The sequence below is a fragment of the Saccostrea echinata genome, unplaced genomic scaffold (assembly GCF_033153115.1).
Source record: "Saccostrea echinata isolate AGI-Se365-2 ecotype Australia unplaced genomic scaffold, CSIRO_AGI_Sech_v1 ptg000052l, whole genome shotgun sequence".
NCBI classification, from domain to species: Eukaryota; Metazoa; Mollusca; class Bivalvia; order Ostreida; family Ostreidae; genus Saccostrea; species Saccostrea echinata.
This window is the reverse complement of record NW_026889801.1, coordinates 10,868,418-10,889,511: the sequence shown is the minus strand read 5'-3', so window position 1 is coordinate 10,889,511 and position 21,094 is coordinate 10,868,418. Positions and strand designations below refer to the sequence as shown.

At 34.1% G+C, this 21,094-nt stretch overlaps 1 protein-coding gene across 1 annotated transcript; it reads left to right on the top strand.

The window, feature by feature from the left end:
* The first annotated feature begins 7,131 nt into the window (after positions 1–7,131).
* On the top strand, positions 7,132–18,731 carry LOC133204186 (methyltransferase-like protein 27). The gene is made up of 6 exons (XM_061339933.1): positions 7,132–7,218; positions 8,523–8,660; positions 9,295–9,426; positions 10,624–10,759; positions 11,102–11,194; positions 18,364–18,731. Exons 2-6 carry the CDS (start codon positions 8,523–8,525, stop codon positions 18,543–18,545), a joined length of 681 nt encoding a protein of 226 aa, XP_061195917.1. The 5' UTR covers positions 7,132–7,218; the 3' UTR covers positions 18,546–18,731.
* Positions 18,732–21,094: the final 2,363 nt, after the last annotated feature.

The window sequence follows — 21,094 nt, the reverse complement described above, 5'->3', positions numbered from 1 at the left end:
CCCACCGGAAATAAAAACGACAACTTCCGGTTATAAGAGAAAAACTACATAATTTGAATATTTTTCTTTCCCATTAATATCCTTTGTAGATGAAGTATTTGAAATGAATTTTAAATATGTTATTTAGACTGCAAATATCTAGAGTAACATCAAATATCTTTGTAAAATTCACTCCGGGTCGCGTGTTTTCCTGTCCTCAAAATGAGAAGTTGTCTGAGCAAGATCTCGGAAACGGTGAGAGATTAAGACACCAAACTTATTTGAACAACAGACCTTAAGATGAAGGCAAAACCATTTGGGTTAAGAGCGTCAGCCGTCACTTCCGGTCGTAACAGGAAGTGATCAAAGAAATCGAAAATTTCAACTTTTCTTTTTTTAATTAAAAATTGCATCACTTTATTGCATCTTTTTCTCAGATTCGAAAGATGTTGGTCCCACCGGAAATAAAAACGTCAACTTCTGGTTTTAGGAGATAAACTACGTTATTTTGATATTTAACATTCTTATAAATATTGCTTATCGATAAAGTACTTGAAATAATTTTATGTATGTTGAAGATACTGCAAATGTCTAGAGAAAAGTCAGAGATTTTATAAAATTCACTTTCGGTCGCGTGTTTACCTGTCCTCAAAATTAGAATTTGTTCTAACAATATTGCTCGGCCACAATAAAGGACTGAAGTCTAAAACTTTCAGGACTGATAGTCAGTCATCAGTTTATTTGAATCGTGAGAAAATCTTGTATCGCCGTTACTTCCGATCGTGACAGGAAGTGATGCAAAAAGGTGAATGGTTAATGGTTAGCACGTTGGATTTTCACGCTGACGACCAGGGTTAAATCTCCAGGATGTCTGAATTTCTTTTATCACTTTTTAAGCTTGAATTTTCGTTTTTATTTTCAGAATTGGATGGAAGACCTCTCATTGCTCGCAATGAGTTTCTAGTTATTATTATTATTATTATTATTCTTTTTTTTGACAAAATTTTGTGCACGCGATTTCTCGAAAAGTATTCAGTCGTTTTCAATGAAACTTTCAGGAAAAATCAGTCATTGTATGAACTTTGTTCATCACAAGGAAAATTTGGAAAATTCCATTTTGGTTCCAAGTTACGGGCAATTTCCTGATTTTAAAATGAAATTTTGTCGCCCCTTTTTTTCAAGAATGGCTAAAGATATGAACTGGAGACTTATTGGAGAGCATAGAATGTGACTTCTAAATTTGCAGAATCGCCTTTTCGTTCGTCGTCGGCACTTCCGGTCTTCACAGGAAGTGATCAAAGAAATCATAAAATTTCAACTTTCTTTTTTTAAATCAATACTTACATCACATTATTGCATCTCTTTTGTAGTTTCGAAATATGTTGGTCCCACCGGAAACAAAAACGTTAACTTCCGGTTATAAGAGAAAAACTACATAATTTTAGTATTTTTCTTTACCATTAATATCCTTTGTAGATAAAGTATTTGAAATGAATTTTAAATATGTTATTCAAACTGCAGATATCTAGAGTAACATCAAATATCTTTGTAAAATTCACTTCCGGTCGCGTGTTTTCCTGTCCTCAAAATGAGAAGTTCTCTGAGCAAGATCTCGGAAACGGTGAAAGATTAAGACACCAAACTTATATGAGCAACAGACCTTAAGATGTAGGCAAAACCATTTGGGTTCAGAGCGTCAGCCGTCACTTCCGGTCGTCACAGGAAGTGATCAAAGAAATCGAAATTTCAACTTTTCTTTTTTTAATTAAAAATTGCATCACTTTATTGCATCTTTTTCGCAGATTCGAAAGATGTTGTTCTCACCGGAAACAAAAGCGACAACTTCCGGTTATAAGAGAAAAACTACATAATTTGAGTATTTTACTTTCCCATCAATATTTTTTCTAGAAAAAGTATTTGAAATGAATTTTAAATATGTTATTCAGACTGCAAATGTCTAGAGTAATCGTAAATATCTTTCAAAAATTCACTTCCGGTCGCATGTTTTCCTGTTCTCAAAATGTGAAGTTGTCTGAGCGAGATCTCAAAACCAGGTAAAAGATTAAAACACCAAAGTTTTATGAGTAATAGACCTTGAGGAGTAGGCAAAACCATTTGGGTTAAACGCGTCAGTCGTCCCTTCCGCTTGTCACAGTAAGTGATCAAAGAAATCCAAAAAAAATTTAACTTTTCTTTTTTAAATTATTGCTTGCATCACTTTATTGCATCTCTTTCGCTGTTTTGAAGTATGTTAGATTCCACCGGAAACAAAAACGTCAACTTCCGGTTTTAGGAGATAAACTACTTTACTTTGATATTTAACTTTCTCATAAATATTGATCATCGATAAAGTACTTGAAATGACTTTATGTATGTTGTATATACTGCAAATGTCTAGAGAAAAGTCAAAGATTTTTATAAAATTCACTTCTGGTCTCGTGTTTACCCGTCCTCAAAATTAGAATTTGATCTCACAATATTGCTCGGCAACAGTAAACGACTGAAGTCTAAAACTTTCAGGACTGATGGTCAGTCATCAGTTATATGAATCGTGAGAAAATCTTGTATCGCCGTTACTTCCGGTACTTCCGGTCGTGACCGGAAGTGATGTAAAAAATGAATGGTTAACGTTAGCAAGTTGGATTTTCACGCTGACGACCTGGGTTAAATTTCCAGAGTGTCTGAATTTCTTTTATCTCTTTTTCAGCTTGAATTTTCGTTTTTATTTTCAGAATCAGACGGAAGACCTCTCATTGCTCGCAATGAGTTTCTAGTTATTATTATTATTATTCTTTTTTTTGACAAAATTTTGTGCACGCGATTTCTCGAAAAGTATTCAGTAGTTTTCAATGAAACTTTCAGGAAAAATCAGTCATTGTATGAACTTTGTTCATCACAAGGAAAATTTGGAAAATTCCATTTTGGTTCCAAGTTACGGGCAATTTCCTGATTTTAAAATGAAATTTTGTCGCCCCTTTTTTTCAAGAATGGCTAAAGATATGAACTGGAGACTTATTGGAGAGCATAGAATGTGACTTCTAAATTTGCAGAATCGCCTTTTCGTTCGTCGTCGGCACTTCCGGTCTTCACAGGAAGTGATCAAAGAAATCATAAAATTTCAACTTTCTTTTTTTAAATCAATACTTACATCACATTATTGCATCTCTTTTGTAGTTTCGAAATATGTTGGTCCCACCGGAAACAAAAACGTTAACTTCCGGTTATAAGAGAAAAACTACATAATTTTAGTATTTTTCTTTACCATTAATATCCTTTGTAGATAAAGTATTTGAAATGAATTTTAAATATGTTATTCAAACTGCAGATATCTAGAGTAACATCAAATATCTTTGTAAAATTCACTTCCGGTCGCGTGTTTTCCTGTCCTCAAAATGAGAAGTTCTCTGAGCAAGATCTCGGAAACGGTGAAAGATTAAGACACCAAACTTATATGAGCAACAGACCTTAAGATGTAGGCAAAACCATTTGGGTTCAGAGCGTCAGCCGTCACTTCCGGTCGTCACAGGAAGTGATCAAAGAAATCGAAATTTCAACTTTTCTTTTTTTAATTAAAAATTGCATCACTTTATTGCATCTTTTTCGCAGATTCGAAAGATGTTGTTCTCACCGGAAACAAAAGCGACAACTTCCGGTTATAAGAGAAAAACTACATAATTTGAGTATTTTACTTTCCCATCAATATTTTTTCTAGAAAAAGTATTTGAAATGAATTTTAAATATGTTATTCAGACTGCAAATGTCTAGAGTAATCGTAAATATCTTTCAAAAATTCACTTCCGGTCGCATGTTTTCCTGTTCTCAAAATGTGAAGTTGTCTGAGCGAGATCTCAAAACCAGGTAAAAGATTAAAACACCAAAGTTTTATGAGTAATAGACCTTGAGGAGTAGGCAAAACCATTTGGGTTAAACGCGTCAGTCGTCCCTTCCGCTTGTCACAGTAAGTGATCAAAGAAATCCAAAAAAAATTTAACTTTTCTTTTTTAAATTATTGCTTGCATCACTTTATTGCATCTCTTTCGCTGTTTTGAAGTATGTTAGATTCCACCGGAAACAAAAACGTCAACTTCCGGTTTTAGGAGATAAACTACTTTACTTTGATATTTAACTTTCTCATAAATATTGATCATCGATAAAGTACTTGAAATGACTTTATGTATGTTGTATATACTGCAAATGTCTAGAGAAAAGTCAAAGATTTTTATAAAATTCACTTCTGGTCTCGTGTTTACCCGTCCTCAAAATTAGAATTTGATCTCACAATATTGCTCGGCAACAGTAAACGACTGAAGTCTAAAACTTTCAGGACTGATGGTCAGTCATCAGTTATATGAATCGTGAGAAAATCTTGTATCGCCGTTACTTCCGGTACTTCCGGTCGTGACCGGAAGTGATGTAAAAAATGAATGGTTAACGTTAGCAAGTTGGATTTTCACGCTGACGACCTGGGTTAAATTTCCAGAGTGTCTGAATTTCTTTTATCTCTTTTTCAGCTTGAATTTTCGTTTTTATTTTCAGAATCAGACGGAAGACCTCTCATTGCTCGCAATGAGTTTCTAGTTATTATTATTTTTCTTCCTGGGTACTTTTTTGTCCGTGAGTGATCTCCGAAACTACACATCCGATTGAGGTGAAACCTTTTTAGGGTTAATAGGAATGTTATGTAGATTTGCGGAACGAAGGTCATTTTGCGCGCACGTGCATGCACGTGCGTGCGCGTGCAATACGTAAAATGACCAATTTAATTGATATAGCTGTAACTTTTGTATTTTTTGATGAAATGCTTTGATACTCAGAATATAAGGATATATTAATAGTGTAGACAAGATGACATGGTCAGAATGCACATGCATGCACGTGCGCGCATGCGCATTGATTGAAATGACCAATACAATTGATATAGACTTAACTTGTGCATTTTTTGATGAATTGCTTTGAAACTCAGAATATTAATATATATTAGAAGTGAAGACAAGAAGACTTGATCAGCACACACATGCATGCATGTGTGTGCACGTGCGCGCGCGTGCAATGAGTAAAAGGACAGATATACTTGATATAGCCATAACTTTCATATTTTTTGATGAAATGCTTTGATACTCAGGATATCAGGATATATTAAAAGTGTAGACAAGATGACATGGTCAGAATGTATATGCATGCACGTGTGCGCATGCGCATTGATTGAAATAACCAATAAAAATGATATAGACTTAACTTGCACATTTTTTAATGAATTGCTTTGGTTCTCAGATTATAAATATATATTAGAAGTGCACACAACATGACATGATCAGCGCACACATGCATGCACTTGCATGCACGTGCGTGTGCGTGCAATGAGTAGAATGACCAATATACTTGATATAGCCAAAATTTCCATATCTTTTGATGAAATACTTTAATACTCAGAATATAAGGATATATTAATAGTGAAGACAAGATGACATGGTCAGAATGCACATGCATGCACGTGCTGGCGTGCGCAATGATTGAAATAACCAATATAATCGATATAGACTTAACTTGTACATTTTTTGATGAATTGCATTGAAACTCAGAATATAAAGATATATTAGAAGTGTAGACAAGATGACATGGTCAGCGCACACATGCATGCACGTGCGTACGCGTGGAATGAGTAAAATTACCAATATACTTGCTATAACCACGCACGCATGCAACGCTAAAATGACCAATATACTTGATATAGCTGTAACTTTTATACTTTTTGATGAAATGCTTTGAACTCAAAATATGTAGATATATACTAATAGTATAGATAAGATGACACGGTCAACTTGGATATGCATGCACGTGCGCACGCTTGCAAAGCGTTAAATGACAGATATACTTAATATAGCCGAATTTTTTTTATCTTTTGATGAAATTTGAATATAAAGATGTATTGAAAGTGTAGACAAGTTGACATGGTCATTTTGTACATGCGTGTCCGTGCGCGCGCGTGTAATGCGTAAAAAAACAATATACTTGATTGTCTTATTTAATGAAGCTTACAGGGAATAAGACACCAAAAGGAAGTTGGGGAGCGTTTGGGGAACATCTGTAACGGTCCCCGTTACAATTAATACTAGTTTAATATATAGATGTATATTGAGTTCAACAAACTGGGTAAATTGTCTTGTGTCAAGATTTTGTTCACTTCTCTGCTATATTGCATTTTGCCTTGTAGCTCATGCTAGAATGCGTTTACCTTTTTCATTTGAATTTTGTAATGTCATATTTTTTCACCTTTGCAAACATATTTTCTCAATTACTTCTTTCTCCATAATATTGCAATTCAACTTAATAGCTTGTATCAAAATTATCATATTAAATATCCATCTTAAAATACACAACACAATCAAGTTTGATAAAGATATATTCATTTTGCTTATATCAAAGGAATTTGTATTTTGCAGTTAGTTACTATAAAGAATAATATTTTCAACTGTCCTTTGGCATTTCTCTTCTCGTATGCATTTGAAACTAATTTTTATGCAAGGTCTTTACAGCTTTAGGAGCGAAACGTTCTGCGCTTTTATAATATGCAATCATATAGACATTAGTCAGGTTGGCTTTTATACATAGCAGGCCCGTAGGAAGCAATTTCAGTTGGGGGGGGGGGGGGAGGCACAGCCATACATTTTTCAGTTGACGTTGAAGGGGCACTACCAAAAATTTCCTGACAAGCAAAAAAAAAAAAAAAAAAAAAAAGGTAATCAGACGTTTTTATTCAGGGGGCACAAGCACACATTATCTATGTTTACTATAGTAATCTATATATCGGCAAAATTATTGGGGGGGCACGCCCCCCCCCCCCCCGTGCCTCCCCAGTTCCTACGGCCATGCATAGGAAATACTCCAACAAATGTAATAAAGTTTCTTTAAAAAATACTTTGACCCTGAAAGATATTGATTCCTACAGGCTAACATGCAATGCTCAACCCACTATCAATATACCGCCTGCATTTAAAAAATAAATAAATATGACATTCTAAATTTATTCGGAGGGAAAGATCCAATTGAAAGCTCATTTCAAAACTACCATTAACATTAAATATCCGGTTTGAATTTAAATAATAAATAGCCTGGTTCCGGCCTACCCATAACGCTCCACACAGTATAGGAGCATTATCGGTAGGCCGGAACCAGGCTAAGATAATAAAGTGTAGTGGAGTGACATGTGTCTATATTATATTGACAACATACCAACATAAAGTAAGTTCAATTGTATACTGTATATACTAACCTACTTACATTAATATATATTTTAAAAAATCAGAAAAAGTGTAAGCCAATGAAACCAAAATGTTTGCAAAGAGTTTATTTACTGAAAGTTGCGAGTCGTATTCAAGAAGTTTAATTACAGAAAGTGATAGGTCGTACAGATGATCGTATAGTGGCTCTCTCGAAGAGCGCCGTAGATCCTATTTTATACAGTTATCATGTACAATACATAAAATTCATTTACACTTTCAGATCCCGATTGGATTATAGGTCAATGCACTCTATCTTAAGTACATTGTAAATAGTTTAGTATGTTTATTTTCTTATTATAGTAACATAATTGTCTCAAACCCTATAGGTTTACAAAAGGTATATTCAGTTTAGTAACAACGAGAGATTCTCCATATTCCAACAAACATTCATGGTTATACTACGTAGCTAGGTCATGGCTCATATGCACGATATCTTTGAGTGTACAGAAAGATTTTTTATTGTTGTCTATTTGACTTTCCCCTTTAATTTGGCATTAACGTGGTTATTATTTAACAATCTCAAAGTCTTAATATTTAATCCAAAATGTTATATAGCAATTGTGATTTTTTTTTTTTTACATAGTTTACCCTCTGTAGACAATGCATGCTCTCTATTTTTCTATAATTTGATGGTTTACGCTTATTTAATTTCAACATCATTTAGACTACCTTTTAACTTGCCCCCTTGTGACAAATAAGTTCTTTTTAAAATTGTAATGATGCTTGTTTGTATACTACATGTATACATGTATATGTATACCGATTTATTTACGGTATGCGAAAATATGTCTTTATTCTACTGTGTTCAAATACCTAGCCTATTTAGGAATGAAATTGACATGATGTACACATGTACAGTGTGTATACGGCTTTGACGTAGACAAATAATGGGAATACAGTCTTATCCATTTTGATTTTGACAAATGTACCATGTACAATTTCTTTTTTAAGATTGTATCTGCAAATCTTGAAATAAATATCCCCCCCCCCCCCCCACACACACACATTTAAACAAACAAACGTACAATTAAAAAAAAACCTTACAATCCCTTACAAATCAGATGAATAACGTATAAAAGTACACAGAGTATAATAATATGAATTTTTAATTTATATGCAAGGTGTTTGATAAGATAGAACTGATACTCAAATGCGCCCTCTATAGTTTCATAATATATTTTCAGTTGACGATATATATAGCTTAGAAATCGGAGGGAAAACAAAACTTAGTAAAAGGAAGAAGTGACTGTTATTTTTTTTTAGATGACGACAGAAAAGAATTATATCCTGCCATCAGAAGACCCGGAAGTGGAGACGCTACTTGAAAACATCTTCGTTGAGGGTCTTGACCAAAAGGGATTGAGCGCAGTGTACGACAGTTTAAGCAACGATTATGATAAGGTGAATAATCTTAATTGTCCTTGATAAATTACCACCAGCTAGTACTTTTCCTCCAAATTTTCGATCTTTCATCACGCTCTTTGCTATATTTTTAAAGAAGTGGAAATCAAGTTTTTTTCTTCCTAGGTTTTTTGTTTGTTTGTTGTTTAACGTCCCTCTCGAGAATTTTTCACTCATATGGAGACGCCACCACTTGCCGGTGGAGAGCTGAAAATTTTGTCCTATACTCGGCACTTACGCCCATTGAGCAATGAGGGATCTTTTTCGTGCCAGCACCTACTGCGACAGGGGACCTCGGATTATACGGTCTCATCCGAAGGACCGGTCTCCACGTCCCACAGTGGGGTTCGAACCCGCGACGTAAGGATCAACTCCTTACTCCGCGACTCTAGAGCAGACGCTTTAACCACTGCGCCACGCGGGCGACTTTCATCCTGGGTATGCTGCATCCATGAAAAATTTCTGACTCGAAAAAAGATCTCTTGGCCATCTTTCATATTATTTATCAAAAAGATATACTTCCATAGTCAATGCCAAAGTTTTACATTTTAAGTCCATAATTATATGCAGTTTCCTTGCATCGATTTTTAATTTATATTGGAAATACTTTGTAACAAATGTCTCTGATACAAAGATTTTAGGTGACAGTAATTATTATGGCCCGCATTCGGCTGCAGAAGCTGTGTCCAAGTTTTTCAGTATGGACGAACGTGCTCAAAAGATAATCCTGGACATAGGGGCAGGCACAGGAATGGTGGCAGAGGAGGTATTAATTCTTTTTCTGTTTTAAAAACAATACAATTGTTAGACTAACTATCATATTATTAAATATTTACACTCATATATTTAATATTATATTTTTTGAACATGAGAAATATAATACGATAGATTCAGATTTAAAAAAACATATTTCAGTAAGCAATACGTTTGATTTCCATTAGTGAACTCTTCAAAATTAAAGGCGCGTTTGGTCGTCTGACTGGGACGGCATGGCGTTGTTTTTGTTTGTTTGTTTGTGTGTTGTTTAACGTCCCTCTCGAGAATGTTTCACTCATATGGAGACGCCACCACTTGACGGTGGAGAGCTGCAAATTTTGTCCTATACTCGGCACTTACGGCCATTGAGCAGTGAGGGATCTTTTTCGTGCCAGCACCTACTGCGACACGGGACCTCGATTTATAGGTCTCATCCGAAGGACCGGTCTCCACGTCCCACAGTGGGATTCGAACCCGCGACGTAAGGATCAACTCCTTACGCCGCGACTCTATAGCAGACGCTCTAACCACTGCGCCACGCGGGCGACCCCTCCTTGTAATATAAAGGATTTTGTTATACCTTTAAAAATTGTTCTTATATAGATCAATACTAATAAAAGTCTAACATTTCCAATGTTTTGTTGAGCGGGCATAAAAAAAATCGATGTTTGACCGCGGAGTGAGACTGCACCTGTCGATGAGATGTTGGACCGCTTACGTCACACAATGGGGGGGGGGGGGGTTCAGCTAAATCTCATTTGCATTCGTTGGTGTTCGACCTACATGTATGTCAAAAAAATAATAGTTAAATTAATAAATAAAAGGTATAACAAAACATTTATTGACTGGGTTGGAGGGCAACATGCGTTTTGTCGACCCCTCGATCTAAATTGTTTGCCTTCGGCCTAAGGGCCTCAGGCAAACAGTTTGGTTCTTGGGTCCGACAAAATGCATGTTGCCCTCGAACCCAGTCAATAAATGTATAATATTCTTACTAGGAAAACTTTAGTTATTTTAAAACTTCAAAAGCGTTGGCAAATAGAGTTAGTTTTTATTTTTACCGAAAAACCATATCGGAATTTTTTTTTATCATGAATATAATAATACAACCAATATTTTCTAGGAATGTTTAAATAAAACAATTGTAAAAACTTAATAAATAAAAACCGACACTAGAAATGAGTGATATCAAACCATAATATTACAGCTACTGAAAAAAGGCTTTAAGATTTTTGATGCGTTGGATCCCTCCCCAGGTATGCTTGAAAAGGCAAAACAGAAAGGTCTGTACAGAAATTACATCTGTGAGGCGATTGGTAAGGATCCGCTGGATCTAGCTTCAGGTGAGAACTGTTTGTCGTCATTAATAGTGCCAATGTATGGATTTAAGTTCTTTCCTCAACGGTGAAATAGTAGTGGATTGTCCTTTTCTTTGTCTAGTAATTTTTAATTGCAGCCATTATATGTTAAATATATTTCCAGATATTTGAATATATTATCAGTTCTATCGTTAGGAAGTTAATAGCAGATACTGAGTTCCATAAAGACGAACAATCACTTTTTTGTATCCTTTCCAAGTTAGTCCGTGATTAAGCAATTAATAAGTACGTATTGCAACAGAGGAAATATGTTTACTATTATTGATCAATAAGATAAAACTTGCACGTATTTTTGATACCTTGTAGATTCCTATGATATTGTCACTGTTGTTGGAAGTCATACAAAAAATCACATAAAAAGTGAAGCACTGGAAGAAATGATTCGATTGGTCAAACCAAGTAGGTCACGTGTCTATATATTGTTGTAGCTTACTTTTTGTGTCGCCTGCAGAGCAGAGCGGCACTAAGGGATCACCTTACCCGGCGTCCGTCAGTCTGTCTGTCTGTCACACCCTATATCTCGAGAACTGTAAGAGATATGGATGGATATATAGCACATATATTGCTTGGCTATGGCTTTTGTAAATTACCACCGTTACCGACCTCGTGACCTTTGACCTACTTTTCAAAATAGCTCATAGTGCCGTAATACAGCATATTTTTGACATTTAAGAGTTAAGTCTATGCTATTTGGCATGTGCACTGTTTGTCATAAGACAATATGAAAAATACCAGCATTACAATCCACTTGGCCTTTGACCTATTTTGCAAAAATATCTCGGCCAGTTTAAATAAACTTATGACTTTTGAATTTTGAGAGGCAATCTTTAGATAATTAGCATTTATACATGTTAATGAGCTTATGATAGTGTACTTTGAAATCGTATGATATTCAGTTACCAAACAAACTTATATTTTTAAATACTATGAAAAAACATCGGAATCGGTATTCCACAATGGATCGTGTAGACTGACAGCAGTGCATACTGACAACACAGGTACTTGGGTCTTGGTTTATAAATATGTATGTACCTTATTGAAATGTAAAAAAAAAAAAGTAAAGGTATGCAGGCTCCTAACAGGTTGGGGGGAAACGTAAATTCCGCTATAATAGTGGTATACCACTATTATAGTGAGATTCCGCTATATTTTCAGCCGTAGTTGTCCTCGATTTCATCAAATAACATACTTGCTGTTTAAAGCGCAAGGTATGATGAGAATAAAGATGAACAATAATTGGCATCCTTACATATTATGAATTTTATTTAATTTTCTGCCGATGCGTTTGATAATGCGAACACACGTTTTAAAGCGGAAGTTACATTTTTAACATAGCAACCAGTGATTGCGGTAATATTGAACAAAGACTGACTCTTAATATCTCTCACACATGTGCACAAATTAGTGCTTGTAATAACTTTCAACTCATTTTGGAATAGGTTTGTCGAATTTATAGAAGAAAAGGTGATTTTTGCCTGCATGGTAATGGGTATGGAGGCCCGTTATGACAAATGAAAAAAAAGCTCAGCACATGTACATTTTAATGGAACCGATTTGTGTCGTCTAAATTGTAATCAATACATAAAATATGTCACCTTTCGAAGTAATCTTAAGTTTGTGTATAATGTTTCCTTTCTTGACGATGAATCCATGAATTTAAATGATTATTCTTAGCAAGAAAAGAAGAATTACAGTTGTGCATGGAATTACCTGTAGACGTGACGTAAAATAAATTCTGCACGATTTATTGATTCTCTAACTTGCATGAAATTTTATATTTAACTACGATATGCACTGGAAAAGAAACAATGAAATCCTATTTACCAGAACTAGATTATTCTGGTGTAAATAAACGAAATACAAGGAGAAACAGAAATATGAAGATAACGAAAAAAGGCCATTTGAGCAATAATTTTTTTGCAGAGCGAATAGGTAGGATAAGGTGCTATGGAGGATTACGCATCCCCTGTCGAACATGGACTTTGCAAAATTCATTTATTAATAGTTATCATGAATTAGTGCATCGTTGTCTCGCCACAGCCGCTAAAATATTAAGCCCGCTTTTTTAACTACAAAGAAGCCATTATATGCACATTGAATTGTTTTCGCGTACGGTTATTTTTTCGTTTTTTTTTTTTTTCCTATCACGACAAGGAACACACTTGTCGGCTGGGGATGCTCACTCCTCCATGACACCTGATCCCATCTTTGATGTTTTTTAGAGGTTCGTGTTTGCTCTGTTTAAAATTTGCATTGTTTCAATGGACTTTTGAGATTGACTACTGTTTGTTATCTTCATATATCGTACAGTATTTCAAGCAAATTGAAGAAAAAAAGTTGAACCCATTTAATTTATTTTCTGTCTTAAAGTGCAAAAAATTTGAGTGAATTACAATATATTTTTCTTACATCTATTTATTTATTTTCTGTCAGAAAATGTACAAAATTAAGTGAAATCAATCATTGCATTTTCATCGATTTATTTATTGTGTTTTTTCTGTCTTAAGGTGTATTAAATTCTACAAAACACAGGTATATCTAAGTTGGGATGTAATTAACATAATTGTTATAAACACAAATGAACTTTCAACTCATTTTGTTACTTGCAAGCGGGAATAGGTGGATTTGTGATTTTAAAAAAAGGGTTGGGGAATAGGCGGAAGACCCTCTTAAAACCGAGACCCCTTGTTGTTCGTAATGTGTATCGAATCAATTAATAATTTAAGACATTAATCCCACATGCAGGTAATATGGTATATTGCTACATAACAAGGGAAGTTGACGATAGAAAAAGTAGTTATCACATGTACCATGTAAGTTTAGTTATTAGTTTGTCATCAATCTCTTTCTCTAGTAAAATATTTAAGGAAAGAAGCAGATTTGTTATACTCCCTGGTGTCTTTTATTAGTAATTTTCAACATACTTCTATTTTTGGAAACTGCAGCTATATCATAACTAAATGAACACTTAATTAATTTATGTCTCGCCATTACGTGGTTTAATCATAATACATGTATTAAGCACCAATGTTTCTTCTGAGAAATTACACCTATATTCCCAACAAAAATCGCTCACACATATAATTTTTGAAATAGTTTTTAAAAAGATTTTTCTTTTTTTAATTTAACTTTACTTGTCATAATACAAAAATTACTATTTCAAAAAATTTTGTTTAACATTCCGGAAACTAATGTCATATAATGTATATGTAATTACCTGCAGAAATGACATCTTATATCATTGTTAACGATTTATTGCAAAAACTATACTAATCGGTTTCATCAGAATAAAGTAAACATGTAATGAGCTTTTTTTCGTTTGTCATAACGGGCCTCCGTACACGTCACCATGCAGGCAAAAATCATCTTTTCGTCTGTAAAATCGACAAACCTATTCCAAAATTGGTTGAAAGTTATTACAAGCACTAATTTGTGCACATGTGAGAGAGATATTAAAAGTCAGTCTTTGTTCAATATTACCGCAATCACTGGTTGCTATGTTAAAAATGTAACTTCCGCTTTAAAAAGTGTGTTCGCATTATCAAACGCATCGGCGGAAAATTAAATAAAATTCATAATATGTAAGGATGCCAATTATTGTTCATTTTTATTCCCATCATAACTTGCGCTTTAAACAGCAAGTATGTTATTTGATGAAATCAAGGACAACTACGGCTGAAAATATAGCGGAATCTCACAGTGACTATAATAGTGGTATACCACTATTATAGCGGAATTTACGTTTCCCCCCAACCTGCCTAAAACTAAAAATAGTTCTGGGATAATTCAAGCTATATTTAAATTTCTCGGAACGCCTCTAGAATTTTGAAGTGTCTGAATGGCCGGAATTTGTCGTTTTTAATCGGGTTTTATTTTTGCACTTAGTTCCGGGCACGTTAAGGCTGTTCAAAGTTAATTCTACGTTTAACGTCACCTCTAAAGTTCAAAACCTACAAGGGAGGGAGGGGAAAAAATAAACAACAAAAATTTTCAACATTTGTGAATTTATTCAAATTAACCTATTCAGTACATTAAAAAAACACTATTGAGTAATACGAGTATTGGATATGACATCTAAGTCTAATTTCCTAAGCAGAGTTTTTCCTTTGTATGTATATTGGTTTGAATTCTTTTGTAAGCAAACAATGTAGACTGAATGTACAGGAGAGTGGTTTTAACTGGCCTCGTTTGTCCTTTGGATTTATATTGCCACACATCCACGGTTATTCTGTAGGAAAATGCTTCTTCTTGTGGGAATAATTGATTGATATCTGCAATCAAAATTATGTTTACAGTACGTAATACATTCTACAATTAAAAATATCTCGAAATTGAATTCTGCTGTATTTTTACTCATAGTTCTAGATCTACTAGCATTTAGTTTTGAAAGTGTAAATACTATATTTGGACCATAGGTGTCAGATAATTTTACCTTGAATTCCACAAATGACAGGATTCTTCACTTCTTGGAATACCCGAATCACTTTCCTTACTCTCCTTTGCTTGAAAGGCTCTATCTTCTGTAAGCTTCTCCCAGCTCAAATGGCAATGACTAGTATTATCTTTCCCTAAAATTGTTGCCATTTGTAGGCACAAGAATGCTACATCTATGAAGAAATCAATAATCTTTATGTTACTTTAAATTTTTACAGAAATATTTTAAGATGAAACTATTAAATAAAATTTAAATGATGCATCTCACTGTAAATTATAAAATCTTTGTTTTTGACACATTTTGCACTAAGTAAAAAGTTTTGCAATTTTCTCAAAATACAATGAATAGTTCAGCCAACATAATTACGAACTGAGATTCTGTGATACGAAGACTGATAAAAACTCAACAAACTAGATTTTGTCATTAGCTTCAATCATAAAATCATCTATTTTTTACTCACATTTATGATCCCATACTGTTTAATTCACTAGTTTTCTTTTAATATTTATTAAAACATTAGTATGACATCATCCTTTGTTCTTTTAATACTTTCTATTCCTTGAAAGGCCCAAAGACAGTCCAATAAGTTACCTGTAACCGTCCAATAAGTTAAAAAAATCTGTCCATTATTAAAAATAATGGACAGTATTTAATAACTTATTGGACGGCTACAGGTAAGTCAATGGATTAGGAAAACACAACAAAGACACAAATAAATATTTGAAGTAATGAATCCAAAATGTTTCACAATGTAATGAAATATATATTCTAAGTCACAGACACAAAAATTGAAAATGATGAAATGTTTATCCAAATCACAATGAATGTAAAAACTTAATATTGATTGAAGGAAATATCTCCGAATTCTACCGGTATGTAACTTGCACCATCAACACACGCGGGGATATCACTTTTCCTTTTTTAATGCCTTACTGGCAAGAATCAATCGCTACTTCTTTCTCACTAGAACTCCGAATAATTTTGCTCACTTTCTGCAGGAGCACATAGTTTCTTCCGTTATAGGAACGCAAGGTTATTTGGTCATTAGTCTTTGTCCGATTCGTTTCTGACTTCAGTGATGAAAAAAAAAATAATTTTGTTGATTTCTTTATCACCCAACGTAATTAAGCACGAAAACATCAACATTGGGTATTGAACAACATTCTCCCTGACAGTTAAAGAACAGTCATTGCCAATTTACATTTCTCTATTTTCTGAGAAAAGCCTTTTCTAAATCATCTTAATATTGTTGATTTAATTGCAGAAATCTTTCTACTTTCCCTTTGTTTTTTTGCATCCTTGAATAGCCTTGGCCAAAAGTTGAGAAATATTTGAGAAAACGTCCACTTTGAGTTCAAAGTTCATAATCTTGACAATCCTAACCTCAAAATCCAAAAATCACTTGAAAAATGACATCTGTATTATTAGTAGATTGCTCATCATATCTGGACTTGGTTTGCATCAGAAATATGCTTTCTCCCTCAGAAGAAGACGTGCTTTCAACATTGACAATCACAAGAAAATAATTTTGGAATCTCATGGCATTGTGGTTAAATATTCTTAATTCGTTTATTTAGCACTTACCTGTAACTGTCCACTAAGTTAACAATAACAATGAGTGTAAGTTTCTTTTGATTGTAAGCAACCCTTACCTGAGACCGTCCAATAAGTAGATAATGCTTACTCAATACAATGGATGAGAAACAATTCTAAGAGAGTATATTATGAACACAATAGAGTAAATGTTTTAAGTAGGTTATAGGCCTCAAACTGTCCATTCTGTGAGAAGAGAGAACTATTGTCGGGCCTAACGGCCCTCCAACAGTTCTTTCTTCTCACAGAATGGACAGTTTTCGGCCTATAACCTTTACATAAGGCACCAACTGCGGTATCAAAGCACTTTTTCTGTCACTATGGGATGTAGAATAGAGTCGTTAAATGTAGAACCAAACCGGAACGGACATATGAAATTCCGAATTGTTTTTTTTTCTCCTAAACCTACGTGCACAGGTGACGTTAAACGTAGAATTAATTTTAAACAGCCTAACCAAAAGTTTGAAAATGTGTTTAAAAATCACGTTTTAGAAATTATTTGCAAGATGTGAGGATTTTTACAATAAGTACTCAGTGTTCCGAGACGTCCGGTGCATAAAGATCGGAAATGCAGAGTTATTATCAAAGAACAAGCCATGTAAACAAGCGAGTTGAGCAGACCCCATTACGGAGCCTGCATACCTTTATTTTTTTTTTTTACATATCAATAAGGTACATACATATTTATAAACCAAGTACCTGTGACTGACAATTGTAGTAAAGACAGACTAAAATCTCTTTTGGAGGATTGATGGAAACACGTATTAATAAAATGACAAATAGTTATTCCAGGTTGGTGAATTAAGTTGGACCTCATATTTTATGCAAAAACGTGAAGACACCATTTTCGAAAAACCTTGTTTTATACATGACAAAAAATTTTGCATTTGTAATCATTGATGGGTTAATTTCATCTTTTTTCACGATAGTTCGTTACTGTGTTCAATCGTATAAAAACAGCTCTAAAGTCTACGTACAATGAAACTTAATATACATTTTGAAAAGCGATTTTGTAACAAACACAAGGCATACATGATACAGTCCAGAGAAATAACTCGAGTAAATGTTTCTTAGTTTCTTTGGTTGATGTTATTTTGACTTAACTTTTAAATGGTAAGGGAATTTTCTTTTTCTGAAAGGGTTCATTTTCTGTTATACTGGTAATTATACAATCATTTTCTAAACAAGCATTAAACATTGACCAATGATAAAAAAAATAAATCCATATAAAATCTTCAATGCCTAATATGTTCAAGAAATATATTGATCATAAAACGGTACCTTGACTACCTTCATGTTTGTCATGAACAGGATACATTCATGTTTTTTAATATGAAATGGTACCTTCATGTTTGTCTTGAACTTAACACGATACCTTCATTTGTTTTGAACATATCATGGTACTTTGAATATAACACGGTATCTCCATGTTTATCTTGAACATAACACGGTACCTACGTGATTGTCATGAAAAAACCCCCAGCAACATTGTATCTTCATTTTTGTCTTAAAACATAACACCATACTTTCTTGTCTGTAGATGGACTCATTTGCATAGTGGCTCGAATGGAGGGGCTTGAAAAATTTGACCTATACAAAGATACATTCTTTCCTCTATGTGATCAATTAGAAAAAGATGGAAAATGGCAAATTCTGGATCGTTCAGTATGTCCATACTGGAACACATTGGAGGGCTTGCAATTGATATATAGAGTTTGTTGATTTGAGAAGAATGTTCAAAGATAGGACCTTACTAAACTGCTTCTCATGTCATATATCTAGGACATAAATAAAGTGAAGAAAACACATTTATTTGTTTTAGTTATATTAATGAAAAAGTTAATGACTTCATTGATTTTTTTAATGTTTGTAGATTTACAAAGTTATGTAATAAATACATAAACTGTTTTTTTGCATTCTCATTTGTAGAATGTAGCAATAAAAATAGTTTGTAATCATTAAAGTAATTACACCAACAAAGTTAAATTAGCTATTTTTTTTAAGTATTAACAGGTAGAAATAAGCATCATAAAGTTTATTCATTGTAACTCTATAATGTGGTTTTCATTTTGGCAATGATACATCTTGATAAGGATTAATTTATTTGTGTACAATTGTGTGGATTAATTAATGCATTGTTAATGTTTTGTTTGCACTTTTCCGTTCAAGCTAACCTCAAATACAAACATGCTCAAAACACAATCGATATGTACTCGTCCCAGCTGACAAAGCGGGAAATAACATGGTCTTTGTTTGCAAGGCACATTATTACAACTGCCTTTTAAAGGAACTAGGACGTTTAAATACAGAAATGGCCAAATGTTGACCGCCTCATGGGCCTAACCAAGCTTCCCCACTCATATACCAAGAACACACACGAGTACTATTTAAACAAGATGTATTTGTGAAACACTGATGCCCCCGTATGGCAACTTATAGCAAAGGTTAAACTTTCTGAAATGCAAATCAAATAGTTGGTACCCAAAGTAAGGTCTTGTCTCGAGGAATATACCTGTGAAATATGAGAGCCCTAGCAGCAACCATTGAAGATATGGAAAAGGTTAAAGTTTTTTGAAAGTAAGTCAAACATAAAGGTCAAGGTCAAATGGTCAAAATGAATGATGCCTAAGTCTAGGGAAAGGCCTTCTCACAAGGAATATACTGGTGAAATATGAAAGCTTAAGCACCAATCGTTTAAAAGTTATGACCAAGGTTAAATTTAAGTTTTTCAAAAGTAGGTCAAACTTCAAGGTCAAGGTCAATGGATTACAATTGTTGGTATCCAAAGGAAAGTCTTGTCACAAGAATTACATACTTATGTGTAGTATGAAAGCCCTAGCACCAACGGTTCAAAAGTTATGGCCAAGGTTAAAGTTTTCCAGAAGTAGGTCAAACTCCAAGGTCAAAGTCAAAGGGTAAAAGTTTTTGGTATCCAAAGGAAGGTCTTGTCACAAGAATTACACATGTGAAGTATGAAAGCCTAAGCACCAAAGGTTCAATTGTTATGGCCAATGCAAGGTTAAAGTTTTTCAAAAGTAGGTCAAACTCCAAGGTCAAGATCAAAGGGTCAAAGTTGTTGGTATCCAAAAGGAAAGTCTTGTCACAAGGATTAGACATGTGAAGCATGAAAGCCCTAGCACCAATTGTTCAAAAGTTAAGGCCAATGTTAAAGTAAGGGTAACATTTTCAAAACTGGGTCAAACTCCAAGGTCAAGGTCAAAAGGTCAAATATGGTGGTACCCAAAGAAAGGTCTTGTCACAAGGAAAACACATGTGAAATATGAAAGCCATAGCTCCAACCAATCAAAAGTTATGGGCAATGTTAAAGTTTTTGCGGACAAACAGACAGACAGACAGACTCAAGGACAGGGCAAAAACTATATACCCCCGAATATTCGATACGGAGGCATAAAAATAGTTTGAAAATGATTAAAACAAGAATGGACGGACAAAAATACACATTAAACAGGTGTCTTCAATACCTCAGAGGTAAAAAATAAAAAGAATGAGATAGATTACACAATCCATATATACTGGTCCTAGCTGACAAAGCAGGTAGCAACCTTTATTTGTAAGGTGCATTTTAGAGGAACTTGGATTTAATTCTACAAATGGTAATCCAACTTACACCCACAGCTCCCTTTCTAAGGATGAAATTCTTCAGAATGTTTTAAATAAGTTTAATATTCCTGACAACCAAATTGAATTTGAATTATCATACCTATACTGGATTCCGGAACTTCATAAAAATCCTTACAAGAAAGATGCATAGAGAGTTGTAGTAGACGTTCAACCAAACCTTTCTTTCTCCTTACAAAAATATTAACGGCAGTGAAGAAGAAAATTCAGGAGTACTGTACAACAGTATACTAGTATTCGAAAAGTGATGTTAATCAGATGTGGATACTTTAAACTTTTAGAAAATTTCAAATCACAAAATTTTACGGAAATCAAAAGCATACGACTTTTCAATAATTAATACAACCATTCTCCACGAGAAATTGAAGCCCAGGCTTTTTTGACATTAGACAAATGCTTCTTCAAGTAAGAACCACGCAAACTAACTCTCGATCCCCGCCTACATTTTACACCCATTTAATTCAATATAAATGGCAGTTTGGCCATTAAAACCTGACTATTTTTTTTTTCAAAAAGGTGGCTCCCATCAGCCACGTACCTCCGATCACTTGACTCTACACTAATTTAGTGTTTCGGCGGTGTGAAACGAGGTATATTTATATAAATTAATTTCATAATGAAGAAATAATTTT

Excerpts from the sequence above, each read along its gene's own strand:
- LOC133204186 (XM_061339933.1), top strand. The coding sequence starts at position 8,523 with ATGACGACAGAAAAGAATTATATCCTGCCATCAGAAGACCCGGAAGTG. Across the intron at positions 8,661-9,294 it reads TAAGCAACGATTATGATAAG|ATTTTAGGTGACAGTAATTA; the intron begins GTGAATAATCTT and ends TCTGATACAAAG. Across the intron at positions 11,195-18,363 it reads GATTCGATTGGTCAAACCAA|ATGGACTCATTTGCATAGTG; the intron begins GTAGGTCACGTG and ends TCTTGTCTGTAG.